Source organism: Heliangelus exortis, chromosome 20 (assembly GCF_036169615.1).
Source record: "Heliangelus exortis chromosome 20, bHelExo1.hap1, whole genome shotgun sequence".
In the NCBI taxonomy this organism is placed as follows: domain Eukaryota; kingdom Metazoa; phylum Chordata; class Aves; order Apodiformes; family Trochilidae; genus Heliangelus; species Heliangelus exortis.
In genome coordinates this window covers 6771901-6787250 of record NC_092441.1, presented here as the reverse complement: position 1 = coordinate 6787250, position 15350 = coordinate 6771901, and the positions used below count along the sequence as shown (strand labels likewise).

The window sequence follows — 15350 nt, the reverse complement described above, 5'->3', positions numbered from 1 at the left end:
CCAAGGGGCTGTTCAGCACCTCACATCAACCCCTGCCTGCACTGGCAGGGAAGAGGCCCTGATCTCCAAAGGTGCTGGTCCCTGAGGGTGCCACACTCCACTCCTGACCATTCATGTGGCAGCCAAAGTCACCCAGCCCTGTCAGGCAGCAAGGTGGGCAGGGAGCTACTGCCTGTAGCTGACCCTGCCCAGTGGCACAGCAAAGGGACAAAAGCACTATGGTCACTGCTGATCCAGACCCCAAGGCTGGACATCCCCTCCTGCCAGGTCCCTGCTCACCTTTTTTCTTCTGCACATGGACAGTGGTGTTGGGGAGGATGGTGGGGTCCCCCTCCAGGGTGTAGTGGTACGTGCAATCGTCGTCCTCATCCTGGAAGGAGCAATATTCACTGGCCTCCTCTGCAGAGAGAAGGGACATGGTCAAAAAGTCATCAGGATCAGGAAAACCTTGAGGAGCAGCCCCGCAGGCACATGCTCACACACAGGGCGGGGTCCATGGAGGACACAGCACACGTCTGCACCCAGCTCCACTTCTCCCAGTACCTCTCTTCAGCTCTTCCACCATCTGGATCTGGAGGTGGCACTTGCTGCAGTTCCCTTTCATGTTGCCCGTTCCCCAGGTCTGGCAGCGGACACAGTCCCGGATGCTCTCACACACAGCCTGGAAACCCTGAGCAGAGAGGAGAGGTGGGATGGTCAGGAGACAGCCCCCAGGGAGTGAGAGAGAACATCACCTCTGTATGGCAGAGCTGGAGAGGCCGCTGTGTCCTCACCCCAGCACCAGGGCAAGGTCCAAAATAGGAATCACAGGCAACAAGGAGCTAATGATGGATTTATCAGGCTACCACAGCCAGCTCCAAAATCTTAAAACCAACAGCCTGCATTTGGGTAGTGACAAGATCTTCTCAAAGGTTTTAGGTGGCTTTTCCGAAATATAACCAAGCCAGCTTTTTCCACTCTCCCTCTAAGGATTACGCTATGCTTGTCAATGGGGAAAATTGAGGCACCAGACCATGAATGCTTTTTTCCATCCTTGAGGCAAATCAGACCAAATCAGGGGCTGAACCTCAAGCCTCTGCCTTTCACCACTGTGCAGATAAACACAGAGATGCCCAACAGTTGCTGCTGGTGAGCTGGAGGGCAAAGAAAGTCCAGGGCCGCAAAGCAGCTCCCACAGCAGAACCTTCCTGGCCACCAAAGGCAGGACAGACAGGACCCCTGCTCAAGACTTTGCTCCTGACCAAGATGTGCCTTCATCCACATGCTTTGCTTTCCTGGAGGTTCTGCATGGGAAGGAGAAGTGACAAACTTCTGAGCCTCACCAGGGAGTAGCTGATTTCACAGGTGGAGCTGGTGTAGAGAGAAGACTTGTCACAGATGCATCTGCCACATTCACACCTCCCGTGGTTGTTGCAAATGCCCTGGGAGGGAAGAAGTGGCCGTCAGTGCCTGAGCAATTGTAGGTGCCCAGTGGCACTGAGAGTCACCCAGTGCCACCTCCCAGGGGCCCTGAGCTTTGGTCACTGGGGCCATTTTCTGGAGCTCTGCTTGGTCTGGTCTGGTCTGGCAGGGCCGGACCTACCCCTCGGCTGTCAATGCAGGTGTCTGTGCTGGTGGGACATTCACAGCCAGGACCCTCCCAGCCAGCCTCACACACACACGCGCCCTGGGAACAGCGGCCACGATCTGTCAGGCAAGAGGAAGAATCACAGGGTCATAGGGTAATTCTAGTTGGAAAAGACCTCTAAGAGTCCAACCATTAAACCAAACCTACCAAGTCCAGTGCTTAAACCATGTCCCTCAACACCATATCTACACAACATAGAAGCAGCTCCAGGGGTGGTGACTCAACCACCACCCTGGGCATCCTATGCAAGTGTTTAACAACCCGGTCAGTGAAGAAATTTCTCCTCATATCTGATGTAAACCTCTCCTGGAACAACTTATCCTGTTTTTAGGAGGGAGCTGCTGCTTGTTACCCAGCACCACGCAGCTCCCCAGGCCCTGCCTTGCCCTGATCAGGAGCTGTGAAACCCCCGCATACCTCATCCTCCTCCCGTGCTTGCCAGCACAGAATCCCCACAGCCGGTTGCTCAACTACCCCAACAACAGTGCCACCATCTCGGGGACACCCTGCCCCTGCCGTCAGGGCACAGCACACAGCGGGGAGGAGGCCGGGGTCTGCTCTCACCATTGCAGAGGAAGCCGGAGGTGCGCGGGCACTGCAGGACATCGTATTGGCAGAAGGCTCCGTCGAAGCGCTGCCTCAGGTCCTCGGAGTAGCACTGGCACCTCCCACACAGGCACTCGCCCCGGCCCGAGCACGGCTCCGTGTCCCCGGGGCGAATGCAGGCTTCGTTGCTGGGGGACGAGGCCGGGGAGCAGTCGCATTTGTCCCCTCGCCTGGTTGGGGAGAAGGTGCTGAGAGAGCAGAGCACAGGGCAGCAGCGTCCTGGGCAGGGTGCCCAGAGCATGAGCGTGTGTCACTGTGGATCCCCAGACCCAGCAGGGACACAGGGACAAGTACAGAGCTGGACAAAGTCCTTACCATCCCGGATGGCAGATGCACTGCCCACAAACAAAGTCCCCATGGAGGCTGCACTTGGGTGAGCTGAATTCTTGTTGCTGTAAGAGGAGCAGACGTGTTGCTGAATGGGCTCAGCTGCCCTCAAGACCATCTCAGGAATCAGAAAGGCAAATCTAGGGGCAAAGTGTTGCCCACAAGATTGAGCTCTGCCATAGGACAACATGCCCAGCTTGGGACAGACAGTGATGAAGATCTCCTTGGACAGGCTGAGCCTCCACTGAGTAACAGCAAGGGGTTGATCAAGACCCATAAGAACCAGCCAACATATTTCCACCCTGAGCTGGCCAGGAGGAGGACTTCTCTCTGCAACATGCACCCTCACGTACCTGTTCACAGGGACACACATCGCAGATGACAGAGGCTGTGACTTGGAGGCTGTCGCTCAGGGATGTGGGTTTCAGGTGGATGACTCCCTGACGGTCTCTCTCAGGGAGGCTGCAGACGTGCTGCCCACCAATGTACTCAAGAGCCTTCACACGCACGTTGAACTTGCCCTGAAAGGAAGGGACAGGAGTGAACCAGCTCAGCCAGACCAACCCTGGGAGAAGGAAGGAGGGACGGAGTGAAGGTCTCAACCCCTCACACACATCTTCCCTCTGGGGCCATCCAAGGACCTACCAATTCCCCACGGGTGATGTGGAAGGAGCCAGATTCTGTCTTTTCATACATGGAGGAGGTGAACTCTGTCTTCATGGCTTTAGGGACAAAATCAGCCCGGATGTCCATCTTGGAGTGGATGCGCTGGGTGGCAGAAGATAACCAGCGTTAACTGAATTTCAGCAGTATGCCTGTGACCACCCCATGGCCTCCCCCAGAGGGGCCACGTCCTGCCTCCTCTCCTGGGCAGGAGGTTCCCACCCTCTGCCTTCCCAGGGAGCTAGAGCAGAGCCCCAGAGAGCACTGTTACCTCAAAGGCTGTGCGGAGCAGCTCCACAATGTTGGAAGAGTCCTCCTGGAGCACCCCAATCTCAGAGATGGGGAAATACTTGTGCAGCTTCTGCAGAGAGACAGGAGTCCCCTGAGTCCAGGCCCTGAGAAACTTCCTCTAGCACTGAAGCAGGCTCTGCTTTGAGTAGGGCTTGGACCAGAGATCTCCTATGGTCCCTTCCACCCTAAATTACTCTCCAGCTCTGTGTCCCCACTGCTTTACAAGAAACAGACACCAACACATTGAGACATCTAGGATCCCAGATTCATGTACCAAATAATACAACCTGAGAAATCACAGAACCAAGAGAGCTGGAGGAAAAGTTAGCCCATGTAGTACCACTGCCATAGTCTCCTCACCTCATAGTAGCTGTAGGAGTGGTTGGTGACAGCAAAGATGGGGATGATGTTGTGTTGGCCCAACAGGCGCACCAGCGTGGGCACTGAAGGATAGTCCTGCTTCGTGTCATACACGTAGGTGCCATCAGCATCTAGGTGACACTGCTCATCATTTCTTGCCAAGATCCCTGCCAGGACGTTGGTACCATCAGCCTCATAGTGAAAGGCAGATTCAGTGGAGAACACGAGCAGGTGAGTGCTGTCCTTCCTCCAGCCAATCTTATCCTACAGCCAAAGAAGGGGAGAAGGAACCTTCATCTCTATGTCCCCACTGCACAGCACTGGCAGCTGTTGGCAGACCAGCCCCGGCAGGAGCTGGAGACCCAAGGGACAAGGCACCCTCTACACTTGGCAGAAAACACAACCAGTATGTGGGAATCCCAGCCAGGATATCTCTCTACCCCTGGTACACAGGGTGTCTCTCAGCAGCTCAAGTGCCAGGCACACACATGACCAGGGGGCAACCCCATGCTTCTGGATGTGTTTGGAGCTGTGCTCATCCCTCAGCCAAACCACCAAGCTCAAGTGGGCTGATTTCTGAGGAGCAGGGTTTCACCCCCCTGGGGCACGGATGGGGACAGAGCAAAGGGCACAGGCAGGATGCCCAGCAAGCAGCCTGTGCTGGGGATCAAACACCAGAGATGCACATCCTGATGGTCTAAGACCTGGGAAACACCGGGAGTGCAAAACAACTCAGCACCCGGAGTGTGCAGCAGGGAGGGCAGGGACAGACTGTAGCTGAACATCTGACCTGGGTGTCCTGACCGCCCAGGATCAAGAAGATCCACTCACTGAAAGCAGAGCCCTGCCCACCCAGGTCCTGCAGCCCTGGACACCATCACCTTACAAACAGCTGTCTGCAGGATGGCATCAAAGCCACCCTCAGGGGCATCCAGGTTGCCAGAAATGCGCTCTTTCCTGAGCTCCTGGCTGAAGTAGTTGATGTTGCTGGTCAGGCGGATGATGTTCTTGAAGGAGAAGGGGGAGTCGGCATTGTTCCAGGGCTCACGTAACCTAGGAGAGAAGGAGAGAGCAGGGGCTTGGTGGGGGGACATGAGCAAAGGGGGCAAGGGAAGGAAGTGAGGAGTCCCTCAAGAGAAGATGAGAAATTGATCTGGGAAGCCATCAGCACAGAGAGGTAGAAGGGATGAGGACAGAGATGGAAGAGGGGACAAGATGTGATCTGTTGTGGCAGAGCAGGGAAAGTCTGTAAGGGGAGGAGGCCACTGCTGGTATTAGCACAGTGCTGCAGCCCTGAGCATGAGGTGGGGAACACAGGGGAGATGTTCAGAATGAAGGGATGGGTAGAGGTTCTCACACCACAGGAAAGCCAGAGAGAAACAAAAGGCACCTGCCCTCCTCTCTGCTCCCATCCAAAGCACCCATTGGCCTCACTCACTTTTCGGGTCTCATGTCTGTCTGAGGGGATGTAACTTTGTCCACAAACTTGCCAAATCCAATGGTGTAATTGGAGGTCAGGGCCTGCAGGAACTCCGCTGAGAGGAAAGGAAAAGAGAGAGGAGGAGAAGTGAATAAAAATAGGTCTGTGAAACTGCTTTGCCAGGGAAAGAAGCCTTTCCTGGACATATTTTCTGCTGGTCAAGTAGAAGACTAAGACTCCCAAAGTGGCAATTTTTAAGCTTTTTGGACTTGGGGCTTGTCTTTTTTGGGGGTAGAAACCTGTACCACCTTTGGTAGCCCCTTTCCGAGACTGGAGCATCTACAACAGCACACATCACACCTATAGGTCAGGATGCCAGGACAAGACAGATCAGCTCTGTGGGACACCAACCCCCATGCTGGGCTGAGAGAGCACATATGGTGAACCCTGGAGGGCAAGGAGAGATATCCCCCCAGCAAGCTGCACACAGCAGTGATAATGGGGACCTGATTAAAACAGATGCTCCCAGCCCTTTGCCAGTTGCTTCCCTTTCTTTGGGGCTGGCAGAGAATTCACAGCCACAGGGCAGGATTGAGCTGCTGGCCAGCACAGGAGCTGGTTCCCCTTTTCTCCCACTTCTGGTCTCACCTAGGTTTTGACCCATGCTTTTGAGGTTGTCCAGATCATCAGACATAGAGTAGGAGAAGTCCATGAGGATGTAGAGATCCACAGGGCTCTCCAAGGGCTGGAATACATCCATGTTGAAACTCATCTCCTCCCCAGCTCGCAGCCGCATGAACATGCTCTGGGGGGACACCTGTGTCCTCTGCAGGGATGTGTTGATACTGAAATTCTGTGAAGAAAGAGTGACTTGAAGGGGATGAGATGGACTCCATCTCCTGCACAGGTGACATGAGAAAGGCAAAGAGCAGGGAGATATGTGGGATGTGGAAAGGCAGTGATGACCACACTCCCTTCCCTCACATACAGCTGGGACTGAGGCAGCCTCCTCCATGTCCATATGTGCCCAGCTGGGCACCTCCTCCAGCCCTTGGCATTTTGAGGGCTCTCTCCCCAGAACCCACCTGCCGGGTCTGCATCTCTCCCCGGGTGTAGACGATGCTGTCCTCCCTGCAGCTGTACTGCAGCAGCTTCTCCCTCAAGTTGCAGCGAGGCCCCTCAAAGCTCTGCCAAGGGGGCAAGAACAACATCACGACCACAGAAAGCAGCAAATCCTCCATGCAAGGGGGAAAGGCACCCATCAGGCATCAGAGTCCTCTGCTGAGACCTTTAGTGAGACTTCAGGAGCAGGAACATAGCAGAAAGATAGGGACAAGTCTCACACAGAAGAGCTTGTGTCCTCCAGTGCCAGGGAAATGAAACCACCAGTGAGTTACTGGGGTGTCTGGGCTAAGAGTCTCTCTCCATCCCTTGCACACACAGTTTCAGATCTGGCACACTGGCCTTTTCCAATAAGATTGGAATAAGATAAGTGTTCCTGAAAATTCACCCCAGATTCCTCTTCCTCCCTGTGTGTCCACCCCAAAGGACACCCACGTCTTGGTGCTTCCCATCCAGACCAGCTCTTTGTAGGGAAAAGCTGAAGCCAGAAGCCTGTGCTTGGTCATGCCAGCACAAAAATTACCCTGGTCCTAAGTCCCTCTCCCAGCTTTCACTGGGGATGGTGGGATCACTCCATCAGCAGGGTGGGAAGCAGAGCCCCGGGCTCACCCTGCAAGGTCTCACCTCATCAGTGCAGAAGGAACAGTCCTTGTCCACTCGGATGCACTCAGTGCAGCTCTTTGCCTGGGACAGCACGCAGGGGTTATCTACCAGGAAAGATCAGACCATCAGGAATGGAGAAAATTCAGTGAGCCTGGGAGGGCATGAGAAAGGCTGATCCTATTTCTGGGGGAGTTGGTGGAGGTTTTGCATGTGTCATTAGTGGAAGTGGCTACAAAAAAAACAGTGGGGTAACAAGAAATGGGCCCCAAATACTGGGGAGGTGGAAAACAGGAGGAAAAGCACACAGAAGGACTTAGCATACAGAGTTTCTGGAGCCCAGGGGGGTGGCACAGTCCCCATGGAGCAGCACCAAGGGGAGACCACAGATGGACCTACCACGTCTGGACTCACTTTTGCTCCCTTGGCACAGGCTGGTGGCACAGAACAGGGACAGGAGGAGCAGCCCAGCACTCGGCAGCACATCCATCCTCTTCCTCCTGAAACACAGGGATTGGTGTGTTGTGGGGGGGGCAGAGAGACGGAAATGGTCCTGGAGACACTCTGATGGGTGAGCCAGCCCTGTCTGACCAGGGTAATCTCTGCTCTCTGCAGAGCAGGGTGCTAAAGTAAACCCAAGAGCAGCTCGTCCTTCACCCAGGGAATCTGTCAAAGGTTTAAAGTCCCCAGCAATGCCTGGGCAGGGCACTACAGTACCCTTGGACCCCAGAGCCACAGTGCCTGGAGTGACAGGTCCCCCAAGGCAGCAGGGTCAGTGCTGCAGCCAGAGTCCAGGCTGCTCCCAGCCAGAACCCAGCACCATTTGCATGTGTGAGCAGTGACCAGGTTGAACCTTGCTTTTTCTGGCAGGTTTAGGAAAAAAAAAAAACAAAAAAAAAAACAAAGCAGCTGTCTGCATCTCTCCCCAAAAGCAAAACAGACCCCTCCCTTCAGCTATTTCCTATCACACTAAGAGTTTCCAGGATGGTCAAACCAACAACAAATAGAGGGTGAGGCCTTGGGAAATGCCAAACTTGGAGCTTTGGAGCTGTTGAAATGAATCCATAGTCTCAAGAGCCCAGCATCTGCCCTCTGTCACGCCCAGGGCAGCAGGAACCTAAACAGACTGAACCACTCTCCCTGCACCCAGTGTTGGATCCCACCATACCCTGCACTGGCCACTGAAGCTGATGGAAAGGCACTGAATGCATAAAGCTCAGCACTTGCAGAAATCATTGCAGCACAGGGCTTGAACCAGAACAGCGTGAAGCCCAGGAGACATCTCCCTCAGCATTTGCACTGTTCCCCATGACTGGATACACAGGTAATGCCTGACAAGACATTGACATCTCATTTACTTTGTCTGCTGTGCTGAGGGATTTGCCATACAGTAAATAACCCCCAAAGCTGAAATGTGAGAAGTACAGAAACCTCAGGGCAGCATCTCTGAAGGTGACACCCAGGGAAAGAAACTTCGTTGTTCAACAGCATCTCGTAATCCACGTGCTGTTTTTCTTATAGGTACAAGGTACCAGTCCACCAAGGAAATCCCTGGATTTTCCTCCCTGCAGCACCAACCCTCCCCAGCTCAGGTGCTTCACAGTTTTGGCTTGGAAGTTCCTCCTGGTTGAGCCCCAGTGCTGGCTCTGAGGCAAGCAGTTTTCCCCATCCTTGGGCATATCCATGACCTCCTTCTGCAAAAGTCCTAACGCCACCACTCGCTGGAGAATACTGTGTCCCTTGCCAATGAGACAGGCAGGTTTTGAAGTCAGGAAAATCCCTTTTTCCCTTGCTCTGCCCCAGTGAGCATGCCAGCCCCAGAAACCAGCGCTACGGAGACATTTGGAGATGCCAGTCTGAGGTGAGATGAAAGGGTGGGGAAGGCCTTTGAGCCCATCAAGGGCAAACACAGAGAAAACATCCATGAGCACTCAGCAAATTCCATCTCCCACCATGGCAAAGGCCATGAAGAGAAGATTAAGTACAGGGTGCTGGATTGCTCAGCTCACCCCCCCCATCTCCCAAGGCAGCTTCAAATCCTCCTTTACTCACAGGTCACGAAAAAGTCACCGAGGGATGGATGAACACACCCTGGGCCTTGGACACATAAGCTGCTGTCATGTCTTTTCAAGTGCTGAGTTAAAAGGCCATAAAGCTCAATATATAACATCCTGTTGCCCTGGGACTTGCCAGCCCTCAAGGATTTCAGCTGAGCAGTTGCCAGTGGGCAGGGTGACGTTGGCACAGAGCATTGGTGCTGCCAGTCAGAGCTGCTGGCTGCAGGAACACAGCCTGTAATACCTGTGCAAAAATATGTGAGCAGACTGCCCTAGATTTCATAAGTGTCCTCAGGAAGGGAAAACCCCACTCTCACTTTGGAAAAGACACAAGAGTTTATTGGATTTTCAGGATGACAACAACAAAACTGAAAGGTGTTTGGTTGTGCAAAGCTAAGAAACAAAGAGCAGCAGCTCTTAGCTGCACACAAACATGCTGCCCCATCCCAGGCCACCACTCCAGCATTTTCTCCTGGTCTCCTCCCTCTCTCCCAGCCTTTGCCTGCATCACAGCCCAGCTGAGAAACCTGCTGAAAGACCCCAGCACCCCTCAAGCTTGGAGAAGCCTGGCTAGGTACCTCATCTTTAAAAAACAGGGGATGCTCCAAAGAAACTGCTGCAGCAGATAGAGGCAAGGGTTGGAGTGGCAGAGCTTCATTACCCTGTCTTGTCTCATCCCTACTCCAGCAGCTCTGTGCTGGAAAGGACAAGGCTGGAGCCAGGCAACACCCTGGGGGAGATGGCAGAAGGGCAGGTGATGATAAGCCACAGGCCACCCATGGTAGGAGGGTCCCAGCTGGTCCCAGCTGCCACGGGGAGGACACGGGATTGGGGAAGTTAGGGACATGCTCGAGCTGCTCCTCCCTCCAGTGGGCATTGTCCCTTTTTGAGGCTGCAGGAGTCCCTGTCCTGCCATGGGGTGCCCTGGGGCTGTGAAGGACATATGGGGAGAACCAGGAGCATCAGCTGCTTGCCCATGGGTGCTGGGAACCACAGAGCTTGCAGCGTGCAGGGGCAGGTGCTGGTGCTCAGCATGGGGTGGGCATCCCAAGGGAGAGTTTACAGCCATGGAGACAAAGCAGAAAGGCCATGTGTACCTCCCCCCGGGGACCCCGGTCCTGCGGGCAGCCCCGTGGAAGCCACAGGGGCTCCTGCAAACCCAGTGACAATCCCAGGGGCTCCTGCAGACTACGCTCTCCCCAGAGCAGGGCTGCGGGCGGGTGGATCACGGCTCCAGCTCACACCCTGTCCCTCCCCGACTCCTGCGGCAGCACAGGAATCGGGGCTGTGCTCCAAAACTTGGACATAAGCAAGCCAGAGCCCCAGGCAGCCATCAAAAACTTGACCCGCAAATCAAAGCATCACTTAAACACGAAATCATATTTGTCTTTGGTTTTGTTTGCCCCATCCATTTCCCCTCCCTCCCCAGCTGGGTCTCTGCAGCCGGGAGGCTCCACACGGGTTTCACCATTTGTTGTTTACGTCAAGGAGGGGGATTCCAGCACCCAGGTCAAGCTCCAGACCTCAGACACAGCCTTTGGCCTGCTCCAGCAAAGGACCAAGCACAACGGGACCCAGCTCGAGAGAACTCACATGGAGCTGCCAGGAGCCAGGGAGCAGCCAATACTCCTGGCAAAGGGTCGGTGGCTGCGGTACCGTCTTCCCCCCCCCCCCCGAACTCCAAGAGACGGGCAGGAAATTCGGGACCCTGCCTGAACACCAGCACAGACCCAGGGCACTCCACCCCCCTGCTGCTCCCACCACATTCCCTGCTCCTTGGCCCCGCAAGAGACTTTTCCTTCCCCTCCCCTCCACGGGTGCTCCTCAGCCCCCTCTTCTCCCACCTAACCCCAGCTGTCGGCTCCCTCGCACCAACCCTTCCACCCATTTCCCTCTTTCCCATCCATTTCAGGCCCGCCAGCTCACAAATATCTGTGGTTCAGCAAAGCCCACCCTGAACCCCTAACTCCCTGCGCGGCATTTCTCTGCAGGGACCCTCCCCTTCCCTGCCTCTCCCCTGCAAGGGGCTTGCAGGCAACCACTGCTTCTGCAAAACAACCTCCCTGGGTTCGGCAGGTCGGAGCCACGCACCACCCATCACCCAGTTTCACCCATGAGAAGCTTTCCTGGGTGCCAGCTCCAAGGCACAAGCTCCTTTTACTTTGGAAGCAGAGGGACCACCCTTAGAAATCTGCTACAAATGGGCCCCAAAGGGCTCGGAGTGCCTACCCCCAGCTCCACGTGATGGCCCCCCACCCAAATACCTTCAGAGACACCCCCTTCCTCAGTGCAGCCCCGCAAAACTCTGCTCGGTCACAATTGTTGCCCTTCCTGGCCAGTGGAGGGGCACAAGACGGCATCCGACAGTCAAACCCAGAGGAAAAAGGGGCAGCAAGCAGGCAGGGAGCTGAGCCCCCTTCGCTCCATGCCCTGCCCACCTGCTTGTGCAAGGAGCCCCGCACCTTATTTCATCCCTCTACCCCTGCTCCCCCAACCCCTCCCCCCCCCTCCCCCGGTTAATCAACACAGTGAAATTAAAGCAAACTGGACACTAAAGAGCACAGATGAATTAATTCCACAAACCTCATTAGAGCTAGGTCTGACTCAGTGTCCAAATCCTCTTCTGCAGCCTGAATAACAGGCACCCACACACCAAGCCAAGAAATTCCTCCCAAGGCAGGGGGGGAACGTGCTGCTTCGCTGCTGCAACTTGATTTCCAGCCCTGGCCTTTCTTTATTTTTTTTTTTCCTCCCTCCTCTATATTTTTTTTTTTTTCTTTGGTCCCTTTTCTCTTTCCGGTTAAACGTCAACTTCTAGTCCGGCAGGGAGAGCAGGCAGCCCGCGATCCCGCATACCTCCCCTCTGCTTTCTGTCCCCTCCAGTCAAATATCGACTTTGTTCTCCTTCCCCCTCGTCCTCCCGGGGCAGCCGCCTCTCCCTCCCAGGGAGAGGAAAGGTGGGAACCGCACTCAGTGAGCTCGGATCCCAGGTGAGGACAAGCTTTATCCCAGCTGGGGAGGGCGGAGGGAGTGCCCGTGACTCAGGGGTTGGCATTTCTCCCTCGCACACCTGGACGGGCAGCCACAGCCCGGACCCTCCCTCTGCACAAGCACCGTCCGCGGGACGGGGCTGAGCGGGCGGGAGGATGGTGGTGGCCGGGCCCAGGGGGCTGCTCAGCTTCACCCACCTGCTCTTCCCCAGACCCCCTTGCCAGGGGTTTCTCCAAATTTTCCACTGGGACGAGTTGAGGAGGGGTGTAATCCTCAGTGCCGGGATAGCTTCTGGCTGGAGTCTAAGGTAAGTTCCTGCTGTGACAACCACCGCCCAGCCGCTGCACCTGACTCCCAAAGAGGATGGATCCACCTCCTGCTTTATCTGAGTCTGACAGCCCACTCCTCATCTGCAAGCAATCCAGCTCCTTGTAGCACTGAGACCCATCCACACCTGCTCCTAGAGAGAGCATCCTGCCATGGTCCAAGGAGCAGCAACCCCACCACTGCACCCAGCCCTTCTGCTGGGCTGCATCCAAAACTCCTAAACTCCTCGGCCAGTCAAAGGAACAGCAGGGGAAGGTCTGGAGTTCAGGTGAGGTTTTGGGGCTTTTTTCCCTCCTACAATACACCCTTTTGATTTAGAGCTGGGTTAAATACCCCAGCTCAGACCCAGTCACACCCCCCATGGTGCGGAGCACATGTATCAGAGCAGATGCAATGGCAGAGGCTGTGTTTTAGCTCCCTGATAAAACCTGAGAAGGAAAACTGCATCCCCCTGGATTCAACACAAACAATAGCAACAGCCAGACAAAAATGTTGCACATTTCCTGCCTTTCTCGGAGAGTAAAAATACAAGCAGGATGATTCTGGCCTCTGCATTATCAATACAGCATCACAGTGGCTGCTGATTGACTCCTAATGGTGGTGATGAAGCACTGATTCAAATGAAAGAGAGGGGCAGGATTCTTTTCACTACAAGAAATAGGAAGCTCAGTGGATCCAGCCCCAGGAAAAAGGAGGATATGCTCGTGCCATTAAAAACTGCAGCAAACGGGAAATGGGCAGGGACACAGCTGAAGATGGGCCAGGGAGAAGTCTGGTATTGCCTGGTTCCCTAACACTTGACTCGGCAATCCCAGCCTCACCCCGGCCCTTTTGGAGATGCTGTTTCACATATTTAAACAAACAAACAAAATTCTGAAAATTAATGGGCTTTGTTGTTTGGTTGGTTGGGTTTTTTTTAACCACATCATGAGGCATTTACCGCAACATGAGAGCTGGGACATGAGGCTCTGAAGCTCCAGTGGTATCTGCAGGTGAAGGGCAGCTTCAATGGGGGACTGAAGGCAGAGGGTCCTGCTCTGCCTCAGGGAGCCACAGAGGCATCAGAGAGAAAAAAACCTGGGCTTCAGCTCCCCCAGCCTGTGCTGGTGCTTTGCAGATGTGTCTGCTCGCTCTTCTGCTCCTGTCCAGCAGCAGCGCCCATCCTGGCTCCCACAGCAGCAGTTCTTCTCCCCTGGTACTGGGGTAAGCAATGCTGCCAGGTGCTAGAGTTAAAAAAGGCAATTTGAGCTACAAGCAAGAAATATATTACTAAAAAAAAAGTGGTTAAGTAATGGTTTCCCAACAAGAGCCCTGGAGGCAAACCAGAAAATTTTGGGAGCAGCCAGCTTCCACCATAATCTTAGGTGTCCTTGGTTTCTGGATGTCCTCCTTCCTCCAGCTGAGGCAGAGGATGTTTATGTTGCCTCCAGTCAATGTTTCTGGTCTCACCTACAGATACTCCAACAGCCTCAGGGCCACCTGAAACCACCTCCCTCCCCTTCATCCCATGTCCAGCTGTTAGAAGGAGCCGAGTTTTTCACCATGGTGCTGCCAGAAAAGGCAAAGATGTTAATTTTCCAGCTTGCTTTGAAAATGCCCCCCTTCAACCCCTAACAAATCTCCAAGCACATGGAGCATGAATTTTCCCAGAGGTTTGTAGCTGGCTGCATTTAAGAGGATATTTGCCTCATTGATAAAAGGCACTTTTCTGATACCAAGATAGTTCCACCATTAAACTTCAAGGCACCAAAGCAGAGAGGAATTATAAATTCACAGTTTTAAGAACTTCACAGGTTTTCACTTCACCTTTTCTCTAAAAGAATACCTTCTTGCTGTCCTGCCACCACAGTGTGCACACAGATGGCTCTGGGGCTTTTTCTAGGTCCCTGTTGAGTGGTCAGAGCCAAGACTGCTGCTGAACACACTCATTCCCTTTCTGAACTCTGCAACAACACACACTGCTGAAGGAAAAACAAATAAATACCTGATCCCATAGCTGCACTGTACACAGCATTAGCAATATCCTGCTATCTGGCATTAATTTAAGGAATGCTTAATAATGTATTACTCATCTACATTAATGTGCACATAATTTATTGCACTGAATTATGTTCAATATAATTACCCAGATAATTAAAAGTGCAGGATGAAACCCTCCCAAGTTCTCTTCTTCAGACTTTCCCTTAAGATAGCATTAACTCTGCCCGTCCATCATTTTTCAATGGATGCTTGGTGTCATAAACATATACCTTAAAGAAAATCTCTTTGCTGGACATCGCTGATTTCCTTTTGTTCCCTGGACAGACCAGCAGCAAGAGATCAACAGGTCACCAAAACAACACAAGAGGAAAATTTTAGTAATGGATCCAGGATAAAGTAATTCTAATATCCATTCAGAGAAAACATCCAGAGGTACATAAGCAGCTTACCCATCTGCCACAGTGCGGAAAACACACTGGTGGTATGCCTGAAAGATTTAGCAAGATGACAGCCTACTTTAGTTCCCATTTGTGTTGGCTGTCCCTATGCAAGACATGCAGTAGTGTGGGTGAGAGTCTCATGAGGAGCCAGCACAAACTGGGAGAGAAGGTGGACTGTCACCTTTTGTCATGGTCCCCAGGCACCACAAGAAACTATGTGGAGAGGAGGGAGGTTAAAAGCACAAGTATCTTCACCTTTTATTGCTGCACCAAAAGGCAGGCTTGTTTTCCTCCCAATGCTGGATCATACAAACAAGGTAGAGGACAGACAGACAGACGCCTTCTACGTGAAAAGGCAAAACCTTTCCTTGTGAAATCCTGGTGCTTTGCTGTTTATTGGCAAGCGAAAGCCTGAGCCCAGCCCCAGCCAAAGACAAGTTTGAAATAAACAAAGACTAAATATTCAAAGTCATTGGTGTCCATGGCTCTCACTTAGAACAAAAGGAAGGAAGCTGAATATAAAATGCCAGGGGAACAGC

At 53.5% G+C, this 15350-nt stretch overlaps 1 protein-coding gene across 6 annotated transcripts in view; it reads right to left on the bottom strand.

The window, feature by feature from the left end:
- The window catches only part of ITGB4 (integrin subunit beta 4), a 29297-nt gene extending 16948 nt beyond the window's left edge, over positions 1–12349 (bottom strand). For 2 of the 6 annotated variants that reach the window (XM_071764553.1, XM_071764554.1), the window contains exons 1-17: positions 11657–12034; positions 7416–7516; positions 7041–7123; positions 6380–6481; positions 5943–6147; positions 5313–5409; positions 4756–4927; positions 3875–4138; positions 3495–3584; positions 3206–3328; positions 2914–3081; positions 2549–2625; positions 2192–2403; positions 1583–1686; positions 1323–1421; positions 544–670; positions 280–399 (exon numbers count right to left, since the gene is read on the bottom strand). In XM_071764553.1, coding sequence (XP_071620654.1) covers positions 280–399; positions 544–670; positions 1323–1421; positions 1583–1686; positions 2192–2403; positions 2549–2625; positions 2914–3081; positions 3206–3328; positions 3495–3584; positions 3875–4138; positions 4756–4927; positions 5313–5409; positions 5943–6147; positions 6380–6481; positions 7041–7123; positions 7416–7516; positions 11657–11661 — 2149 coding nt within the window. In that variant the 5' untranslated portion in view covers positions 11662–12034. Of the gene's footprint in view, positions 1–279; positions 400–543; positions 671–1322; positions 1422–1582; positions 1687–2191; positions 2404–2548; positions 2626–2913; positions 3082–3205; positions 3329–3494; positions 3585–3874; positions 4139–4755; positions 4928–5312; positions 5410–5942; positions 6148–6379; positions 6482–7040; positions 7124–7415; positions 7517–11656; positions 12040–12261 lie in introns of those variants that run through there. The other 4 variants (XM_071764552.1, XM_071764551.1, XM_071764548.1 and 1 more) reach the window with 4 other exon arrangements.
- Between the last annotated feature and the right edge of the window lie 3001 nt (positions 12350–15350).